The 20,847-nt window shown below is 34.1% G+C and overlaps 1 protein-coding gene across 2 annotated transcripts in view; it reads right to left on the bottom strand.

Annotated features, from left to right (window-relative positions):
• The window catches only part of BAZ1A (bromodomain adjacent to zinc finger domain 1A), an 84,439-nt gene that overhangs the window by 20,900 nt on the left and 42,692 nt on the right, over positions 1-20,847 (bottom strand). The window contains exons 6-17 of one of the 2 annotated variants that reach the window (XM_020870549.2): positions 19,882-19,969; positions 16,636-16,770; positions 15,731-15,830; positions 14,803-14,969; positions 12,695-12,790; positions 11,584-11,722; positions 10,155-10,301; positions 5,884-5,979; positions 5,537-5,761; positions 4,229-4,394; positions 3,740-3,853; positions 769-893 (exon numbers count right to left, since the gene is read on the bottom strand). In XM_020870549.2, the coding sequence (XP_020726208.2) occupies positions 769-893; positions 3,740-3,853; positions 4,229-4,394; positions 5,537-5,761; positions 5,884-5,979; positions 10,155-10,301; positions 11,584-11,722; positions 12,695-12,790; positions 14,803-14,969; positions 15,731-15,830; positions 16,636-16,770; positions 19,882-19,969 (1,598 nt within the window). The remainder of the gene's footprint in view (positions 1-768; positions 894-3,739; positions 3,854-4,228; positions 4,395-5,536; positions 5,762-5,883; positions 5,980-10,154; positions 10,302-11,583; positions 11,723-12,694; positions 12,791-14,802; positions 14,970-15,730; positions 15,831-16,635; positions 16,771-19,881; positions 19,970-20,847) is intronic. The other variant, XM_020870550.2, reaches the window with a different exon arrangement.

Genomic DNA, 20,847 nt, shown 5'->3' with positions numbered 1-20,847 from the left:
AGCGCAATTTGCCTTTCTACTTTCCTAATATGTATTAAAGCTATAAATTTTCCTGTAAGTAGAGGGACTGTATCCAACAAGTATGGACTTGTATGGACTGTATCCATCAATACGCAGTATTAATTACTTTTAAATATTTTAAAATTTCTATTAGGGTTTCTCTTTTGAAACTCTAATTACTTAGAAGTATGTTCTAAATTCTAATAACGTTAAGATTTGTTTTGGATTTCCAAATCAATTGCATTGTAGTCAAAAGAATACAGCCTCCATGGTATTGTATAAGAGATTTTCTGTCCACTTACAATAACCATTTAAAAAATAATGTAAAAAAAGAGATACTGTTCAAATTACAGGCACAGAATAAACTATAAATAAAGTATCTCCTTTAATAGTTATCAAATGAAAATGTTAGAGATCCTCAGAAGTAACTTGTATCACAAGTTTTAAAAAAATGTATTTCCTTTGATCCAGCAACTTATGAGATTACTTTAAGGCAGCAGAGATTTCCATTCTCAGCAATATGACACCAGTTACAAGCATTACCGATCTTTGCATCTCTAGCATCTAAAAGGCATTCAATGTTGAATGGGTACATTATAGAATAAAAATTTCTACTTGGTCAACATAAAGTAGCAAATACAAAAAAGCAACAACACACCTTGGAATCACAAATGGAAGTCACCTAATATATATTTCAGAATAGTGAATTAATAATATGCCTTATCAATTAAAAACAAGCAAGCATGCCCTTAAGAAATTCTGTATTACCCCTTCTGCCTCTTTTATGTGGTCCCGGGTCATCTTCATCTTCAGTAACTGTATCTTGATCTTGTTCCTTTTGCTCTATTTCTTTGCTGTCAGTGCTAGTATCAAAATCTTCCCTTTCTTCCTCCCTTAAGAAGAAAAAAATATTTATAATTCCATTCATGAAATATTTATTGCCTGCCTATGAAGTGCCAGGCTTTATCCTTCAGGAAGTAGTGAACAATACAGAGTTTATAGTCTTGCAGATAATGATATAAATCATTGCAAAATTTAAATATGTAATAAATACTAAAAAAGAAGAAGTTCAAATGCTATGAAAGCATTTTGAGGAGAACTTGATCTCTAGTCTCAGGGATCAAGAAATGCTCGCTTAAAGAAGTGACGTTTAAACTGCAAGACTAAGGAGGCTGGGAGGGGTGAGGTGGCAGGTAAGAAGAAATCTTTATTTCTAGAAGAAGGAATAACCTGCAAATGCACTGAGCTCAAGGGAAAAAGAAGGAGCTTGTAATTTTGACAGGAATGTAAACAAAAAAGAAGCAATTTAAGATACGAATGAGAAAAATCAGGGCAAGATCATATTGGGCCTTGTAGGGCATTATTCAAAGAGCAATGGGGGTGGGTGGGGAGAAGCTACAGGGAAAAAGTGGAAGAGTTTAGAAAAGGGAAATGACATGATTAGAAGGTACTCTTGCTGCTATGTGGAAAATCATCTGAGATAGAAAGCAGATGAGGGGAGACCAGTAAAGAGGTCACTGTAATTAGTCCAGTAGCTGGGTGGGAGGTAGTGGTGGCTCAGAGTATAAAAGGATATAAGCAGACAAACAGTAGAGAGAAGTAGACAAATTCAGGTACAGTAAGTAGGAACAATATGGATGTTTTACTGCTGGACTGTCCAAATCAAAACTAAAGTTGTGTGGAATTTGAATTCCGCCATTTATGTCCTACATTCAGAGTTTTGCAAACTCAATGTATTTAGGAGCCAGAGGGATAATGTAAATGAGTGAGGTTAGATGAGTACAAACATATGAAGTGGTGGGATCTATTACATGCCTGATTTCTTGTTTTAAAAAACTGAGATATTGCAAGGAAAAAATAATTGCAACTCTATGAGGCAACGAATATTAACTAAATTACAGTAATCATTTAACAATACATACATTTATCAAATCATTATTTTGTATGCCTTAAATGAATACAGTACTTTATGTATAACTGACATAATTGGAAAAATGTTCATATAAAAAAAATTTGAGACATAGTTCACATACCATAAAAATCACCATTTTAAAGTGTATGACTCAGTGGTTTTTAGTAATATTATCAAGGTTGTACAATTACTGCCTCTATCTAATTCCTCATCAGAAGAAAAACTGGATAGCCATTTTCAATTCCTTTTCCTCACTGCCCCTGGTAACCACTGATTCTACTTTCTGCTCTGGATTTGCCTATTCTGGACTCTTCCTATAAATGGAATAATTACATGGTCTTCTGTGATTAGCTTCTTTAACTTAGCATAATGTTTCCAAAGTTCATCCATGTTGTAGCATGTATCAGAATTCCATTCCTTCTTATTTCTGAATAACATTCTGCTACAAGGATATACCACAGGAGCAGTATATCATTTTGTTTATCCATCAACTGATGGACTGATGGACATTTGGGTTGGACTATTTTTTGGCTATTAAGAATAATGCTGCTATGAACTTTCATGTATACATTTTTGGGTGAATGTATGCTCTTAATTTTCTTGGGTACATACCTAGGAGTGGAATTGCTGGCTACATGGTAACATATGGTTTAGATTGTCTGATGAACTGTCAAACTTATCCAAAGCAGCCACACTGTTTTACACATCCCTGTGAGCAATGTATGAGAGTTCTAATTTCTTTAGTCTCACCAACATGTTATCGTCCCTCAACTGAAATACCACCATCTTAATAAGTGTGAAGTACTATCTCATCATGGTTTTGATATGTGTTTCCCTAATGACTAATGATGCTGAGCATCTTTTTATGTGCTTCATATAGATCTTCTTTGAAGAAATGCCTGTTAAAATCCTTTGCCCATTTACAAAACTGAGTTGTCTTTTTACTATTGAGTTGTATGAGTTCTTTATACATTCTGGATGTCAGACCATCATCAGATATACGATTTATAAAATTGTTTTTCTATTTTCTGGGTTGTTTTTTTAACTTTCTCAACAGTGTTCTTTGAAGCACGAAAGTTTTCAATTTTGGTGAAGTCTATTTTTTGTTTGGTTTCTTGTACTTTAGGTGTCATATCTAATATTAACTTCTCAAGGTATCCAAATAAATTCCTTAAAGTATTATTGATGGCCATATAAAATACAACGGTTCCAAGTTTGTGACCTATGATCTTAAGATGTAACAGGTATTTTTACATGTAAAGTATAAGCAAAAGTCAATATACTAAATTTGGAATACTGAGATTTTTAGAATTTCTTTTGCAGATTTTATTTTAGAATGATTATTTCTGTTAATTTTGAATATGATTTGCCATCTACAATACAGGAAAAGTTCCCACTTGTCTTTACAGCCAATCTTCATCCCTAATATGTCGCTATGTAATAAGATACTTTAGGCAGTCACTGAATTATTTAAAGTGCTGACATCTTCTCCTTCCACCTTCTACCAAAAGTTTCAATCTCTTCCTCAAAAGGCTTAAAGGAACTCCGTGAAACTCAGAGTACAACTGTGATGATGGTGGTGGAAGGGAGAGATACTATTAGTGATGCTAGAATGAGTTTTAGATTCCCTGAAAGTGCTTTAAAAAAAAAAAAAAACAACACATGTATATCTGAGGACTGGCTGTATGTAAACTTCACAAGCTTGCTGACACTATTACAAAACTACAGAAAATTAGTTTTCTAAAAACTTGGAAAGCATTTTAGAGTTTAAGGTGCTGATTTTTATTCTTTATGTCATCCAGATATGCAGTGTAATTCAAACCATACCCAACAGATATATCTGCAATTGAATTTCTTTGCTCATCTTCCTTTAGTTTTTCTTGTTTCTCCTTCATTTTTTGTTCTTGCTCCTTAAGTTTTTCTTCTTTCCTTTTACGAATTCTGAAAGTTAAAATAAAATATTATAGTCTATATGATACTTTTAACTTTTAGTATCTTTAACCACCCAATTACAGAAAATGCTCCAAATGTTATCACAAAACTATAAAGTAACCTATTCATAACCTCTCAGTGGTACGCCAGTGCCACATTACAGCCCAACATGGTTTTTTTTTTTTAATAAACTTTATTACTTTTTATTTTTTTCTGCTGTGCTGTACAGCATGTATGGGATTTTAGTTCCCTGACCAGGGACTGAACCCATGTCCCCTGCATGGGGAGTGTGGAGTCTTAACCACAGGGAAGTCCCCAACATGTTTTTAGAGGCAAAGAAACAAACAGCTTTCATTAGCACAATGGACTATAATTATCTCTCACCTAGCAGCTGCTTCTTCCCTCTCTTTTCGATGTTGTTCTGCTTTTAACTCCCGGAACTCCTGTTTAGCTTGTCTTAATATGTCAACATAATCTTCAATGAAATCCCTAGTAGAAACTAGGGTCAGTAGTTTCCCACAGAGAGCATGAAGTATCTTCATCTTTTCTCCTGCCAAAAATTGGTAAACAACTTCTGGATTATCAATAACAAGAAAAAATTTAATTTGTGGCTCAATGTGAAAATATTTAATAAAGACTAGGGAAGAGTCTCTTAAGAACAACTAGGCTAGTGGCATTTATGGAAAAAAACAACTCTGAATCCAATTAACACTTATGTGATATACAACGCATTTCAAATACTAATAACTACCTTACATACTAGTTAAACAACATGAAAAACTTTCTAATTGCAAAGAGTTAATTTTTAAGTTTCAATTTTAGGCTTATGTATGAAGTTCAAATCAAAACTAAGTTATAACCACATGAGACGCAAGACATGGGTTCGATCCCTGGTATGGGATGATCCCCTGGAAGAAATGGCAATCCATTCTAGTATTCTTGCCTGGAGAATCCCTTGGACAGAGGGAGCTTGGCAGTCTACAGTCTACAGGATTGCAACGAGACATGACTAAGTGACTGAGCACGCATACACACGCACGCACGCACACACACACACGTACAAATGGCAACAGGCAAACTGCTACTCAGAAAAGACTGTACAAAAACACTACCATAAATTTTAAAAATTATATGAATGTTAGATCAACTATACCACAAAAAAAATTTTTTTAACTACATGACTCTTAGTGTACTCTTATTATATGTTTCCTTAAATAAGCATAATAAATTCAATACTATATATTTGTACAATTTTTACTTTTATCTATAAAAGTAAAAACTAACCGTCTTAATTTTACATATTGTGCCTCACTGCTCAAACATTTACTCAACTGAATGTTAGAATTCTGCAGCTACAGCTTACATTTCTGATATACTAATGAATAAAAATGAAAGCTAGCTAATTCCCACTTATCCTTCTAGACTTGCTAGATGTAGTAAACTAACCATCATTTTTAAAGTAATAGAAAATCCAAAGAGAAAAAGACAAGAAAATCATAAATAATTAAAGTTAATAATATAACAACTGTAGTTAATTTAGGTCACTATTTGTATTCTGACAATTTTATTTTAAAAGACTGCTTTCTCTCTTTCTCTTTTAAGACTGAGTGTCATCTAAAATTTTCTCTCCAGCTACCGAGTATTCTGGGCATAAGTAGGAAGGTTATACAAATTCCAACTTGCAATGTTTACCTGGTGTCAAATCATACACTGAAGTGCTTGACAGTTTCTTCACTAGGCTGGGGTTGCTCAAACGAAGCTCCATGCAGGCATCATCTGTAGCATCAAACCCTCCTCGTTTCTGATACCTGTACTTCGCATTTGCTGATGTTACATCAGAACCTGAAGCTAAGATGTGTAGTCTGAGGATTTCAGAAAGAGTGCAGCTATCGAGATCCAAGCTTTTCAAACTGCAGCCTATAGTCGTTAAAAATGAAAGTCATTTAGAATGTAAACAACAAATCCTCAGTAATGTAAAATATACCTTTATAAAAATAAAAAGGCAATCAAAAAAATAAAAAAATAAAACCCACACATACCCTGATGCAACTGCGGCCATGCAGCTGCCAAAGATGCAACTGCAGACAGTGCAGATTTTGTGGGGTCTGTATCTTCATCCAAAGCCTCTGTTAGATCTTTAAGGAAATAAATACTTTATTCTAGTGCAAATCAAAGCTTGAATATTTGGGAATAATGCCCTTTTAAAATGATGAAAGAAACAGCAAACAGCTTAACATTCCGGAACCTCAAAAGAATTGACACTAAGTACCACAAGCATCATTCACATTCTGCCTAGGCTCCAACTAAAACTAAATCCTAAGATATGCACTACACACTAATTTTCTCCTCCTTACTTAACATAAAGAAGACAATTTCCAAGTTACCAACAAGATACACATACACATTCCAAAAAAATGGTAAAATACACTTTAAAATGAAAGACAAATTTCCTTGCTCAATATAACTTTAAAAAAAGTCTACTTTGAAAATCAGAATCTATTTGAAGATATACAAATCTTTCATAAATATTCAATTACAAATACTGAATCATAACAAAGTGTAAGTTGTAATCATCACAAAACCAACACAGAAAAAGAGCTAAAAGAACTTAAAGACAATACTACTGTCACTTAACCACAGATTTATCTCTTCATTTAAATTGCCTGTTTTTATTTTGAAACTCTCTGATCCATGAAACAATAGGAAGATATCCCTGTATTTTCTAAGTAAATTGCTTCAGCTTTGAAAACAATGCTTAAGGTACAAATAGGACCAAAGAGCAAGTCTACTGACACAAATATATTTAAACCATTAGGATATACAATTATTCCTTACATAGAAAATAAAATTAAAATGTCACCAATGAAAAAACTTTTAAGCTGATAAAAAGACCTTCTGCTCTACCACAGTAGACACAGCTTCAGACTAAGTCTCAGATAATGTAAGTTCTACTTTTAGCTCTGTCCATCCCTAGTTCCTACTTACGTTGCCTTTAGATCAGGCACTTAATTGGCTTCATTTTTTTTACAGCGCTAAGTCAAGACCAGCAGTTTTCAAATTCTTCAAGTATTTCTTGGAAGCACCATATAAAGTGAATGGAGATGATAATCCTGCCCATTCATCTTTTCAACTCTCCTCCACTAGCAGGGAGGAACCCCTGTACAATTTGTAGGCCTCCATGGATTAGAGCTGGGAAATCACTGAGCTAACCTGGTTCCGTGGGTCCTTCACTTTCTACTTTATGATTCCCTCCTCAAGATTCACAAGCTAAAAAAATGAACCTTAGAGAAAAGAACTGCTGTCCTTTACTAAAGGAAAAAGGCCCTTTGGGATAAATGTCTGATTGCAGTTACTGACAATTCCACAGCATCTGAGGCATAAACAGTACCACACAGGAGAAGTTACCTAACTAAATGTTACATATATACATCAGCTATTCCTACCAGGCCATGAATTTAGTCGAAATGACAGACATTTATAATGTTTGTCACCAGGGAAATACTAGATGTAAAACTTTTTTCAATTTTCATTTTACATACAAAGCCAAACAAACTTAAAATTAATATAGGCGCTCTAAAATTAACAAGTCCTAGTTAAAAAGCTGTATAAGTGTATTGGCTCTCTTTCTTTGCAGCAATTCAACTTATTTTATCTATAGTAAGTTATAACTTCCTAGGACAAATGCTGTAAAGGCCTCAGGAAATGGACAACCAACAAAATGATGGTTTACTTTCAGTTGTGTTTAACATGCTAACACATATTCTTCAAATCAACTATCTACCGAAGTGCTCTTTCATGAAACTGTAAATATTACTCTAGGATTTATCTGCTGATATAGTCACTTGGATACATCATACCAAGAGAATAGGCTAAACTGTGTGGGGGATGACCACCTGAAACAGATACATTTATCATCATCGTAATCTACAATCAGGTACACATAATTTCAACACTAAACAATAACATCTCAGCAATACACAAAACTGTTATATATCAGGAGAATGCTTTTGTCCCTATACTTGTGAAAGGCATTTAAGTTCATGATGTAAGACTAAAGAGAGGAACTGATTATTTATAATGTAAGAATTTAAAAATTGCTGATCAAAATTTCCAAGATTCGATATAAAAACAAGGGCGCCAAAAAAATTACATGTTCTTGACAGATAATTACTTCTTTGCCATATTATAAGGTAATAAAATGTAATCATTACGAGGCTACAGTAAGAGTGCCTGAGTTTGTATCCATCACTTCTTATTAGCCACATGTCTTTGGGCAAGTTAATTAAATTCCTTAAAATTAAGTTTCTTTTACATATACAGGCAGAAAATAATTACATCTTCCTTATAACGGTGGCATGAGATAAAACAACACATATATGGTGTCTTACTAGTTACGCGATCACTTACTCTCTACGTGATCTTCAGTAAATGACCTCACTGAAGCTCATGTTTTTTCATCACTGAGGTAAATACATGCTTTTATTGTCTGCCCAATTTTCCCATTTCTAAAAGGATCAAGAAACACCTTACAAAATAAGGCCAGCTAATGAAGAAGTAAATGATATTCAACTCCATGTGATTATTCAGGTGCTTTCAGGAAGACTATGGAAAAGCCTTTTTGTTACTGAGATGGGAGAAGATATGAAAAATACCTGGGGGAACAGTCTGGGGCCCTTAATGAAACTGAAGTCACCATTTAAAATGTGGTAACAGGCAAATGAGAGCAGGGTGAAATTTTTGAAGTAATTTTTTCTCCCTCCATACATTTAAATAGTTTTGAAAGAAGCATTATTGATGATCAATACTTATTCTGAGGCAGACTTTATAGACAGTTGGTATAGGAGTAAGCTATAAAAATTACAGGAGTGCTCACTTTGGCAGCACATATACTAAAAAATTACAGGAACAACAAATCATGAATAGAAAATAAAATGGCAATACACACATCAACAGTTACATATATTTTTCCTTTACATTAGCTGATTTTCCAATACAATTTCCTTTAGACCCCGCTTTTTGTCATTAAGGCTTCCAAAACTACAAAATTCACCTAATTCAAATCCCAACTTAAAGAAAGCTTTATGTCTTGTATTAAGGTCAGAATTTGGTCAATAACCCTGTGATGTTATTGGTCATTAAGACAACCTAAAGGCTAAAAGAATGAATATATGTTACACAGTCTACCTTAGATCACCCATCTTTAGCGGTGGTACTTGTCATTAGAATATCTTTGGATGCTTTATAAATGGATATACCCCTCTCCCTTCCCTTTTATGAAACTGACTGAATCATCTGAGATGACAATGAAGACCACATTGCTAAAACGGCCTTGATAAGGGAGACAGAGTGATTAGCACTCAAGCAAGAGAATATATTTTGCTTGACCTTAGGCTGCAAAATCAAGACAACCGAACTGACTACATACTCATGACTCTCCTATTGTTCCATCGACCAGGCATAAAGGAAATTAGCTCCAGTTATCTAAGGCCAACCATGCTACCTGAATGGAGAAATGTCCCATTTTTTTTCCTACTAAGATTCTGCTATCAAGATGGCTCTAAACTATTTCTTATCGTGTATTTCTAGGTAATACACTAAAGTTTATTTAATGGTTCTATCTCATAGGTGGCAAAATTCACAGAGAATATTATTCAGGAAGTCAAATCAACCTGTTAATATAAATGCTTAAGAATTCCTCTGATTGAGGAAATAAATCCTAAATAAAACAGTGAACACTCTACTCTGTTTCCCCAAGAATTATTCCTACATTAATATGTACCACAAAGACTCTAGATACTTAACTGTACAGAAATTAAAGAGCTAAATTTCTAGTTCAAAGTAGCAAAATTTAAAAATTAAATTTTACTTAACTCTGATCTAAAAATTGTCAGATATGAAATGAAATCAATAATAATACTTTTAAAGTGTTAATAACAACAATTGAAGTATTTTCTTGGATGGGGACAAAAACTCAGTGCTATTCAGTAAATTTCTTGGAATTACAGACACTGGTCAATGAAATTTGTAAGGTTCCTAAATCACAGGAGAAATCTAAAGGAATAAAAAAACAAGATAGATTGGCGGGGTGAGGGTTGCAGCATTTTTAAGGTCATCAGAAACAGGATATATTAAAACAAATCTTTTGTAAAACAACTGATAATGTGTTGCTAGTATATGATTCAAAAATCAAGTAACTTGAACAACCATGTTTTATAACCGTAAAAGCCAAATTAATTTAAAATTTAACTAATGAAAAGTTTATTTCACTACAAAGCTACTATCACAGCCAGCAATAATATTGAATTCTGACCTTTGGTGTCAGCATCAGTTATTTGCTCTTTGGCTACTTCCTCTTCTTCTTCAGCTATCGCCTGGAAGATGGCAGTCAGGAAGAAAAAAAGCAATTCACATAGTGGGCCTTCACTGTCATTTCCTACAAGAGCTTCCTCTAACACTTCTGTGAATAAAATGTTTAAAATGAATTTAAAGTTCTGGTCACATACTGGAAAAACAACTCCATTGGAACAATAAACATTTTAATCAACAATAGCCTGTGTAACTATTTTCTTATGTGCCCATCAAAGTAAAGCCAAGTATTATTTAAGGCAAAATCACAAAATAATTTTCAGTAATTACAATAAAATCATAAGCCAAAAATCACTGCATTCAAAGAAAGCCAAATTAGCCTCAGTTGATATAATATTTCATCTAAATTTAAGCCTGAAATGCAAATTAGCCATATATTAAAAATTATAATCTTACTCTAATTTGAGTAATGACATCAAAGATGTTATTGTTGTCCCAGTGTTCTTAAGAGCTATGTGGGACATTACTGTTTACCAAATAGTACACATAAGAGATAATCATCAGCATTAGCTATAATCCTAATATTGTGTTCAGGTCATAAGTGTTTCTCATCTAATTCACCTACCCTAAATGTCTTACCTCAACCAGCGTTGTTTAGACTTTCTTGATCTGTAAGGCACAGTGATTCATGCCTCACCTAGCTCACAAAGAAAAACTAAGGGAATGTGAAAGCCCTCCTGAAGAATACAGCCGATAAAATAAGAGTGGCATTAAAATCCTTTTAGAATTTTTATTTGGAGCTAAAGAAGATTATTTTTCTATCGGTTAGCTAAAAATCTAAAATGGGATCTAAAGCCCTTCTCATACTAATTTAGTTCTTATAAACAATGTACATACAAAGCAACAGTATGTAAATGCAGAGGAGAAACAATCAAAAGTTAAAGTTAGCGGTAACTTGTCTTTAAACATGGCCATCAATCCCTCCCTTCCCTGCACTTACATACCATGCAACCCTCAAGAAATGAGGTCTATTCCTTCACCCACTTGAATCCCAGCAGGCCTAACTAATGGAATATGGCAGAAGCAAGGCTTGCCAGTTCTAGGCCTGGCTTTTAAGAAAAGTGACAGCTTCCGTACCCAGCCCCTTGGAACACTCAGCTGCCACGTAAGTCAGGCTACTCTGACGAAGCGGGACAGCGTGTGGAGAAACACCAAGGCACCAGGCACGTGTGTGAGGAAGCCACCCTGAACACCGAGCCAGGTGAGCCTTCGGGTGACTCCGGTCCCAGCCACTGTGACTGTGATCACATGAAGGACCCTAAGGGAAGATTGGCTAGCTGGGTCCAGGGACTCCACAGAACTCTGAGAGAGAATAACTTGTTCTTTTAAACCACTAATTTCAGGGTGAACTGTCACATAGCAATAGCACTTGCCTAGGGTCACTCCCTCAGGAAACTCATCTTGAAGATCAAAAAGCTCCCCAAAGGCATTAAGGAACTCCAAAACCATCAGAGCATCACCAAAGATTTCAGGAGGTAGTCTAGTTTTCACTGGAGTGGGTTCTGGAAGTTCCTGCAAGTTTAAACAATTTGTATAACTATTTGAACCAAGTATAGGAAATTGTACAAAGACAGAGATGATATATTCTTTACCTAATAAGAACTATTTCACATTTCTCAACCCTGGATGTTCATTATAATCACTTTTGGAACTTTAAAAGTTATAGATGCTTAGGCGAGCTCATAATAAAGTTTCATGGCTGTAAATGTTTATTAACATGCTAATTGCATAAAAATATTTATCTCCAACCCAGACTTCTCCCCCAAACATCAGGGTGTATGTATACAACTGCAGGTCCAAAGCTGAACTCCTTCCCTCTAAAATCTGTAATGCACGCAGCCTTTCCCAACTCATTTAATACCAACTCTACCCTTCTATTTGCTTGAGTGTAATTGTCTACTTTTTTCTTTCCTATTCGGAATGAAACCCTGTTATCTGAAACTTCAAAAATAAAAAAAATAAAAGTTATGGATGCTGTGGCTTTAATTCAACTTTACTAAATCATACTCTAAATCACTTTTTCTTTCATTCAACTAACAGCATAACTTTAGGTTGAGCTGTACTTCTGACTACATTAGGAGTGACTCCTAATCTAGATTCTGAGGCCAAGGCATTAGCCATATCAATATGATCACCAATGTGGTCCTTTCCTTAGGATATGGAACAAAATTAATCCACCATCTATTGTCTTAGAAATGAGTCCTTATAAAATGAGATGAATGAGTTTGGTATAGATACTCTGGTTATTTCTGCAGGCAGAATCTTTGTCCAGTAACCAAATTAAATGTTTGCCTGGCCTCAGTGGTTACTGGACTATCAAGGATAGCACAGATGACCAACTATTCCCACAGGATAAGAATCATTATCAAAGCTTGTTATAAAATATTAACAATGCTATCCTGGTACTCTAAATATACATATTTGCTTAATCAGCTATCTCCTCTGTTATACAGGTGTGTGAAACATCACATAACATGCCTATACCTTAAGGTCATCACATTCCATATCTTCCCTGGGTTTACTCCACTGTTTTAAGTATTCCATATACTTTTTCTTTTCTTCACGCAACTTCTCTCTTTCCTAAAATGAAAGGTCAATAAAAATTCTTATGAGATATTTATAAGGCAGCATCGGCATCACCTCAGAACTAGTAGGAAACACAAATACTTGCGTCCTACCTAGATCTCTTGAACTAGGAACTCTAGGGTTGGGACCCAGCAATTGATGTATTAATAAGCTCTTTTGGGGAATCTGCTGTAAAAAGTGTGAAAATCACTGATCAAACCAATGCCTGTCTGATAGAACTGCTACAAAGATGAAAGATGTTTGACAACATAGCAACTCCTGGATAAATATGAATTCAATCTGACCTTGTCTATAGCAGTGCTTTCTCTACTTTAAATCAATTAGATCTCAAGTGAAGAGATAAGAAATTATTAGAGTACCTAAAATACCCCCCCACACACATTTGTAATACACTAGTTTTCAAGATTCATTTAAACCTGACTAACTGCCTAGAGACACACAGAGGGGACAGCAGGTAAAGCAATATTAGAGCACAATTGGTGGACTTTTTGCTCAGTGGTCTTTTGACAACTTTTCTTCTTGGTTCTGGTATTTGAAACTGCAGGATAAATACTGACCCTAAAAAGTCTCTGGTAAGGCAGAATGTAAACAAAATATTTTGTTATAATTATTTCCAATAAATATACATTAACTATGTAATAATATATATGTTTAATGCATGTTAATATTCTTTCTTTAAAATTTACTAAACACTGAAAGTAAACAGGTGGACACTTCTCAAGTTTAACAGAAAACACCTAGACAGTTACAGAACTTACCTGTGCTTTGAGTGGCCTGCTGAAATAAGCCCTCCCTCACCTGAATAATTCTTGTAGGGTGTAATAAGATGGGTGTTTTCATTCACTGTTGCTAACAGTATACATAAGTACAACACATCTGACAAACAAATACCTATGTTCACCAGGTACAGAAAGTTTTTAACATATTCTTACCCTTTGACCTAATATTTCACTTCTACAAATGAATCCAGAGACACAATCCTTGTGAAGTGCTTACCTATATCTATTTGATTAAATATTACATGCAGTCACTAAAAATTTCACATTATTAGTTTATTTAGTAGCAGGATAGAATGTTTATAATAATGTTGAACAAAATATATATATATACAAAATTATAAATGCTGGATATTATTCTTTAAGTGCCACAATAAGGATTAGAAATAAATTAATCAAAGCAATAATGCTATCTCTAAATATTACCATTTAGATTACAAGTGGTTTTTTTTTTTCCTTGTATTCTACACTTTCTGGAGTAAACACATATCAGACACTCGCTACCTCCACCCAAGGGCCTATCTGAAATAATTCAAGAAACACATGCAATTTAAATGAACATAATACATAACATGATCACCTAGGGTACTTGTGGTGGTTTATTCGCTAAGTCGTGTCCGACTCTTGCAACCCCGTGGGGTGTAGACCCCTAGGCTCCTCTGTCCATGGGATTCTCCAGGTAAGAATACTGGAGTGGGTTGCCATGTCCTTCACCAAGGGTACTTATGAATATCCAGAAAACCAATGACAATGACGGACTTCAGAAGAAACCAACTATAGAATTCTCTAAGAAATATCTAGCATTGAAGATGATAATTAAAGATTTGCCGAAACAAAGATACTTTATTCTTCAAGGAAAACAAGAACACTATACTAATTCTTATTGCTCATACATTTTATTGTATTTTTCTAACAATGTAGCTTTCTTCTGAAAGTTTTACTTCCTTAAATATGGAAGTCTAAACAATGAAGAAAAGCAATGTTAGAATTGTACTTCGGAAGAGGCTCTGAGGTGTAAAGTCACTCATATACGTTGAACCTTAAATCATTCATTAAATTTTCCAAGGAAAATGGAGATATTCCAAAACAGTTTATCAGTGTTCTACGTACAACTATAAATGTAAACGAAAGTTATAAAAGTATTTTAAAATTAACCATGAATTTAAATATACAAAATGTTGAATACTATTTTCTATTTGTGGAGAGTATAACTAATATACTTGGATATACCTTTTCTCTTTCTATTTTAAGCCTCTCTTTTTCTTCTTTCTTCTTCAGTCTCTCTTCTTCAACAATTTTCTTCAATTCTTCCTTCTTTTTCTCTTTATCCTCCTTTTCTTTTTTCTTTGCCTCTAGGGCATCTGCTTTTTCTCTTTTTAATTTAGCCTTTTCAAAAGCTGTGGAGAAGATCAGACTTAGAATTATACACAGACAGAAAATAACACACTTTTTAAATGTAACAAAAGAACCTCAGAAATATTTTAAGGTTTAAATGAGATCAAGAAAACCTCACAGAGGGAGTCAGCTGGTGATTAAAATGGGAAGAGCAAGTCCTCTCTGTTTAAGACAAACTACTGCTGTAGGACAAACACAAACCTGCCTTTCAAAGCCTTGCTACTCAAAGTGTGGTCCCAAGACCAGCAGCAAGGTACCACCTTGTTGGAAATGCAGAATCTTTTCTTCCACTCAGGCCTACTAATTTAGAATCTTCATTTTAGTAAGATTCCCAAGTGATTCAGGTATATAGTCACATTTGGGAAACAATGTTTTATAAGGCTGTAGGAATCAAACAAAAATGGCTAGAAACTGCCAATTTGTGCTTAATCTAGCATTAGGTCAGTTTAACAGAGGATATGTTATACCTTGAAATGTTGTTTTAAGAGATAAACAGAGGTCTCATTTATCAAAGAAATTAATAGTTATCTGAGGGAAAAAACTAATCTTAAGAAAGACAAAACCAGAAATGAGCCATTTTAGAAACATTCCGTACTTAGGCACAGAGAAATCCACTTTCCTATAACTAAACAGTTTTTGGAGACAAAAAAAAAAAAAGGTATTAAGAGGGCAGATAACAAATGAAGGTGAAGGAATTGGAGACATTTATTAAGCCTCTTCTGTTTGCCAAGATCTTTGGTATATCCTTTACACTAAAACTCACCCAGTGATTTCATTTCTTCTTGCTTTAAAAGTCTGTCTCTTTCTTTAGTAGTTTTGTTCCTATAACCTGCAATAGTCTGTTTACTGGCAATGCTGTCCTCCTAAAAAAAAATAAAATTAAAAACAAAACACACATAAAACCAAAGAAACTAAAGTTGTAGAACCACAACTTTTACAAACTGATCTACTTTTTTCTTACACTTAAAATAAAAAATGAAAAAATTTAAAGCCCTCATCAATTATACTTTCTTTATACTAAGGTTTTATTCTAAAATATAATTGAACTTTTAATAATTCTAATCATAGTAACATATAGAATATCAGTTAATTCTGTAGTTCAACAAATTAGTACAAAAGCCTCCCAGAAGAAACAACCAGTAATACATAAGGGGAGCCTTAAAAATATGCATTAGAAAAACAAACAAAAACATTCCAGGGTACTTAAACTAGTTGGTGTAGACATCAAATAAGAAAGAGGCAGAGTAAACACACATCAGAGACATTTTTGTAGTCAATATTAAAGATAGCAAGTTTATTTTTACTTTCTTTCTTGGTAGATTAAGGTCTCTAGCCTGCTTAATTGTGATATTATCTTTTATGTTTCAAATGACCTTTACATTTCAGTTCCATACTTTATTCCCTGTATTTCAGCCTGCTTTACATTTTAGTAACTGCTTACATTTCAGTACGAAACCCCTGTGGCATGAGACTCATGTCTAACTCACAACTGAAACTTCCACAAGCCTCACTGCTAAGCAGTTGTCAACATACAGTACACCCTGTTCTTGTGTGAAGGAAAGTGTTCCTTTCTACAGGGTCCAGGGGTGAAGGGAGTCAAACCCTACTCTTAACTTTGGTTGGTTTTATTAAGAATTACTGAGTACTTTTTATCTATTCTCTATTTACCTGACTAACAGATACTCGTTTAGGAGGTCTCCCTCTTCTTCTGTTAGCTGGACTGAAGATAAATGTGGGTGGATCATCAGGGAAGAAGTAAGAAAAATCTTGTTCTGATATTTTATACGTTGAAAGAGATGATGCCTTCATTTAAAAAAAAAAAAGAAGACACAGGGTACAATAATAACACATTAGTAAATCATATATAGATAAGCTCTAACATGTCATATGATTACTGTTAAAAACCAGGTCAAAAGCACTAGAATTTTATGTGTATTGTGTAGTAACATATATTTTATTTCTTGATCCTTTTAAAAATTACATAATTAATCAGCTTTACCAGGAAGAAAACTACAATTCAAAGGATTTCTTCACCATAAAATATTCAAGAATGCTTCAACGGTTTCCTGAATTCTAAAACTATCTCAAAATTTCACTTATACAATAATCTTTTTTGTTTGCTTTTGACTAATTTTGTATGAGGCTTTCTAGTAAATAAATAATCCACATATTAAATATTAAAAAATACACTATATTAAATCAATAAATTTTTCTTAGCCTAACTGCTGAACATTTAGACTTCCCCCTCCAGTTTGAAGTGATAACTTAAATACTTTACGTATCAAATTTTAAAGCTGGTCTGGATAAAAGCAGAAATATTGATAAATTTCTATAAAGTTTCAACTCAAAATTTAAGTTCATAGAAGTCAACCTCATTTTTACTGTAAGTTGTGTGGTTCCTGGATATCTGCTAAAATCAAGAGTTTCTTTCCTTCTACTTTCATCCATGTTCAACTCTAAACTTCTTATTTTCGATTAGCAATTCTGAAGGTAAGATTTGGTCTAACAGCAAAGACTATCTTCTTTCTTCCTCTCCAAAAAAATGCTATTTACAGAAATACAGAAAATGTGATGATCTAAAATTTTAAGTTATTAATGAAATAGGATTGCTTCTACTGGGAATTCAATTCACTATATAATATTTTTACTTTTGGTAGAACATAGCTTTGAATAAACACAGTAAATGAAGAATTCATTAAGATTTCACATTAAATTCCATTAAGATGGCTGTCTACTGTACCACTTAAATAACCTGTGAATATTCCACGTGCAGTGTGGGAGACTGGGTTCCATCCCTAGGTTGGGAAGATCCCCCGGAGAAGGGAACGGCTACCCACTCCAATATTCTGGCTCGGAGAATCCCATGGACTGTATAGTCCATGTGGTTGCAAAGAGTCAGACATGACTGAGCAACTTTCACTTCATAAAGAACAGTACTTTAAGTATGAGTAGATGGCTTCCTCTGAAACACATACCCAAAAAGGATCAAATAGGCTTTACTATATTAACTGCCAAGGTATCCTTATTCAGACACACAACACGCACAATAAAAAAAATCCCACATCTTTGTGTTCTTGCAGGTATTCCTAACAACAGTCTACATTTACCATACTGGTTATCAAACTTGGCTGTTTTAAGGGTGGGTGTGTGTGTGTGTGTGTTTGTATGTACAAGTATACCAGAATATCCACTAACCATCTTTCACCATACTAGGTATCAAACTTGGTTGTTTTAAGGGGGTGTGTGTATGTACAAGTATACTAGAATAGCCACTAACCATCCTTCATTATACTCATAAGAGAAAAATGTTTACTATAACTTTAATTTTTATTTATTAAGTAAAGTTGAACTTTTCAAACTTATTGAATTTATTTTCCTTGGTTAAAACTTATGTCCGTCACCATTTTTTCCTTAATTGGGCTATTTTTGTTCGCTGATGTGGAAGAAATCTTATAAAATGAGATGAACTGGCCAACTGGCTATTTATGATACCCATAAGCGGCTTTACACATATTCACTGACTTGTCTATCAAATGTCAGGCACTGTTCTAGCCATTTATCACAAGTGTCTAAATCATCAACTTTTTAAAGCATCATTTTACATGACTACCTGTTCAATACTATAGACAGAAGAATGCTTAAATCATGTTCTCTTATCAAGACAAATACTTTAAAAATTCTTTCAGATGATTTTACCTTACATGTTTTCAAGTTTTTATACTTCATCCACTGTAAATTTTGATGTCTATTTTTCTAATGGAGTTCTCATGTTTTATAATTGATTTGAGCTCCTCAGTGTATTCACTGAAAGTATCTTTCCCTTCAGCACTTGCCCTTCAAATCTGTTCATGACATTTTTAATCCTACATAAGTTCATATTGTCAAATCAATCTCATCTTTGGTATTTCTTTTCTATTGCTCCACCTAAGTACTTTAGCATAAATAACATTAAGATTTATTTTATGTCCTTTTTATTTTTTGAGTTAGACCCAACATTTTTCCAGATAGACCCAACTATTTTCCAAGTAGTTAACCAAGTGTCTCAGTTCTATTTATCTTTGTCTCTAGAGATGTGAAATACTACTTTTCACATAAACTCAAATACCCTTTTCCTTCATATCTTTTCTTTTGATGTATTATATACATATGATGAAATGCACAAATCTTAGGCATACAGTAGCTGACTTTTGACACATGCATAATTTCTCTAACCGATTCTATTGTTTTACTTAGATAATGTCTCTCTCCCAATATAAGTATGTCTCATTTAAAAACACTAGTTTTATTTTACCATTTAACTTTTCACTTGAGTATACAATATGAGGTTCCTAAACTTGATTTTTTCCCTCTAAATAGTTATTAATGAAATACAATCTATCTGCTTAGTATCGGTCTCTGAGATTCTTTTTATTATACTGTTATCTTCTTACCTAGTAGGATCTATTTTAGCATTGTTCTTTGGATCTGTTTTTCTGAGCCAGCATTACACTATTAGAAAACTCTAGTTGCACTACCCATTCACCTTTTATTTTTGGCCGTGCAGCTTGTGGGATCTTAGTTCCCTGACCAGAGATCAAACCTGAGCCCCCTGTAATGGAAATGTAGAGTTCTAACCACTGTACTGCCAGGGAATTTCCCCCATAGTTTTCCGTTTACTCTCATTTATCGTGGTTGACCTTTTTATACAAGGAGAAAAGTGGAAGTAACTGACGCATCTAGCATGTCTAGCAATTGCATAAAAACAGTATTTAATCCAATGAATACAAAGAAAATTACTAAAAACTGGCTCCAGATAAAGAAAGCTATTTTCAAGCAACTTTGGAGTAACATTTCTGCAATGTTACAACCTTATAACACTATTCATTTTTCTCTTTCTTCCTTCTTTTCAACAAATAATATCACTGTTCTAACTACCTTAATTTTAATGACTCCATCTTGTGGTTCACAGTGTTGCTTCAGAAAAAGCTTTAGTTTATCACGAGAAAATAGGTGTTTTCTCCGGCTATAAGGAAAAGGAGGAGAAAGAAAAAAGTGTTAATATCCAAGAATTCAATCTGAGCTCCATAATCTCTTTAGATCCATAATTCAATTTCAAAACTAGGAAAAGAACACTTCATTTTCCAATAGTATTTATAAGTTACAAGAAACTTATACAGATGTATTTATGTTACTATTTCATTAAACAAAAATGATGGAGAGAATATATATATATTTATATGTAAAGAAGTATTTATGTAGAATGTTATAAGATCTACTTGAGTGGATCTACCATAAAAGTCTATTACAAAAACAGTATATGCATTTGTTGCTTAGGAACCACTTAGAGATCAAATAAACCTCAAGGAAAATACACTACACAGAGTAAACCAAATATTATAAAATTAGATGTTCATCCCTACAAGTATTACCATTAAAATTCTTAACATAATCAAAATTCACAGACTACCATGTAGTCAGTTCAGTTCAGTAGCACAGTTGTGTCCGACTCTTTGTGACCCCATGAATCGTAGCACGCCAGGCCTCCCTGTCCATCACCAACTCTCGGAGCTTACTCAAACTCATGTCCATCGAGTCGGTGATGCCATCCAGCCATCTCATCCTCTGTCATCCCCTTCTCCTCCTGCCCCCAATCCCTCCCAGCATCAGGGTCTTTTCCAATGAGTCAACTCTTCGCATCAGGTGGCCAAAGTACTGGAGTTTCAGCTTCAGCATCAGTCCTTCCAATGAATACCCAGGACTGATCTTTAGGATGGACTGGTTGGATCTCCTTGCAGTCCAAGGGATTCTCAAGAGTCTTCTCCAACACCACAGTTCAAAAGCATCAATCCTTCGGTGCTCAGCTTTCTTCACAGTCCAACTCTCACATCCATACATGACCAC

This window comes from Odocoileus virginianus, chromosome 16, assembly GCF_023699985.2.
Source record: "Odocoileus virginianus isolate 20LAN1187 ecotype Illinois chromosome 16, Ovbor_1.2, whole genome shotgun sequence".
Lineage (NCBI taxonomy): Eukaryota > Metazoa > Chordata > Mammalia > Artiodactyla > Cervidae > Odocoileus > Odocoileus virginianus.
The sequence above is the reverse complement of the archived record's forward strand: the minus strand, read 5'-3'. Positions and strand labels throughout refer to the sequence as shown.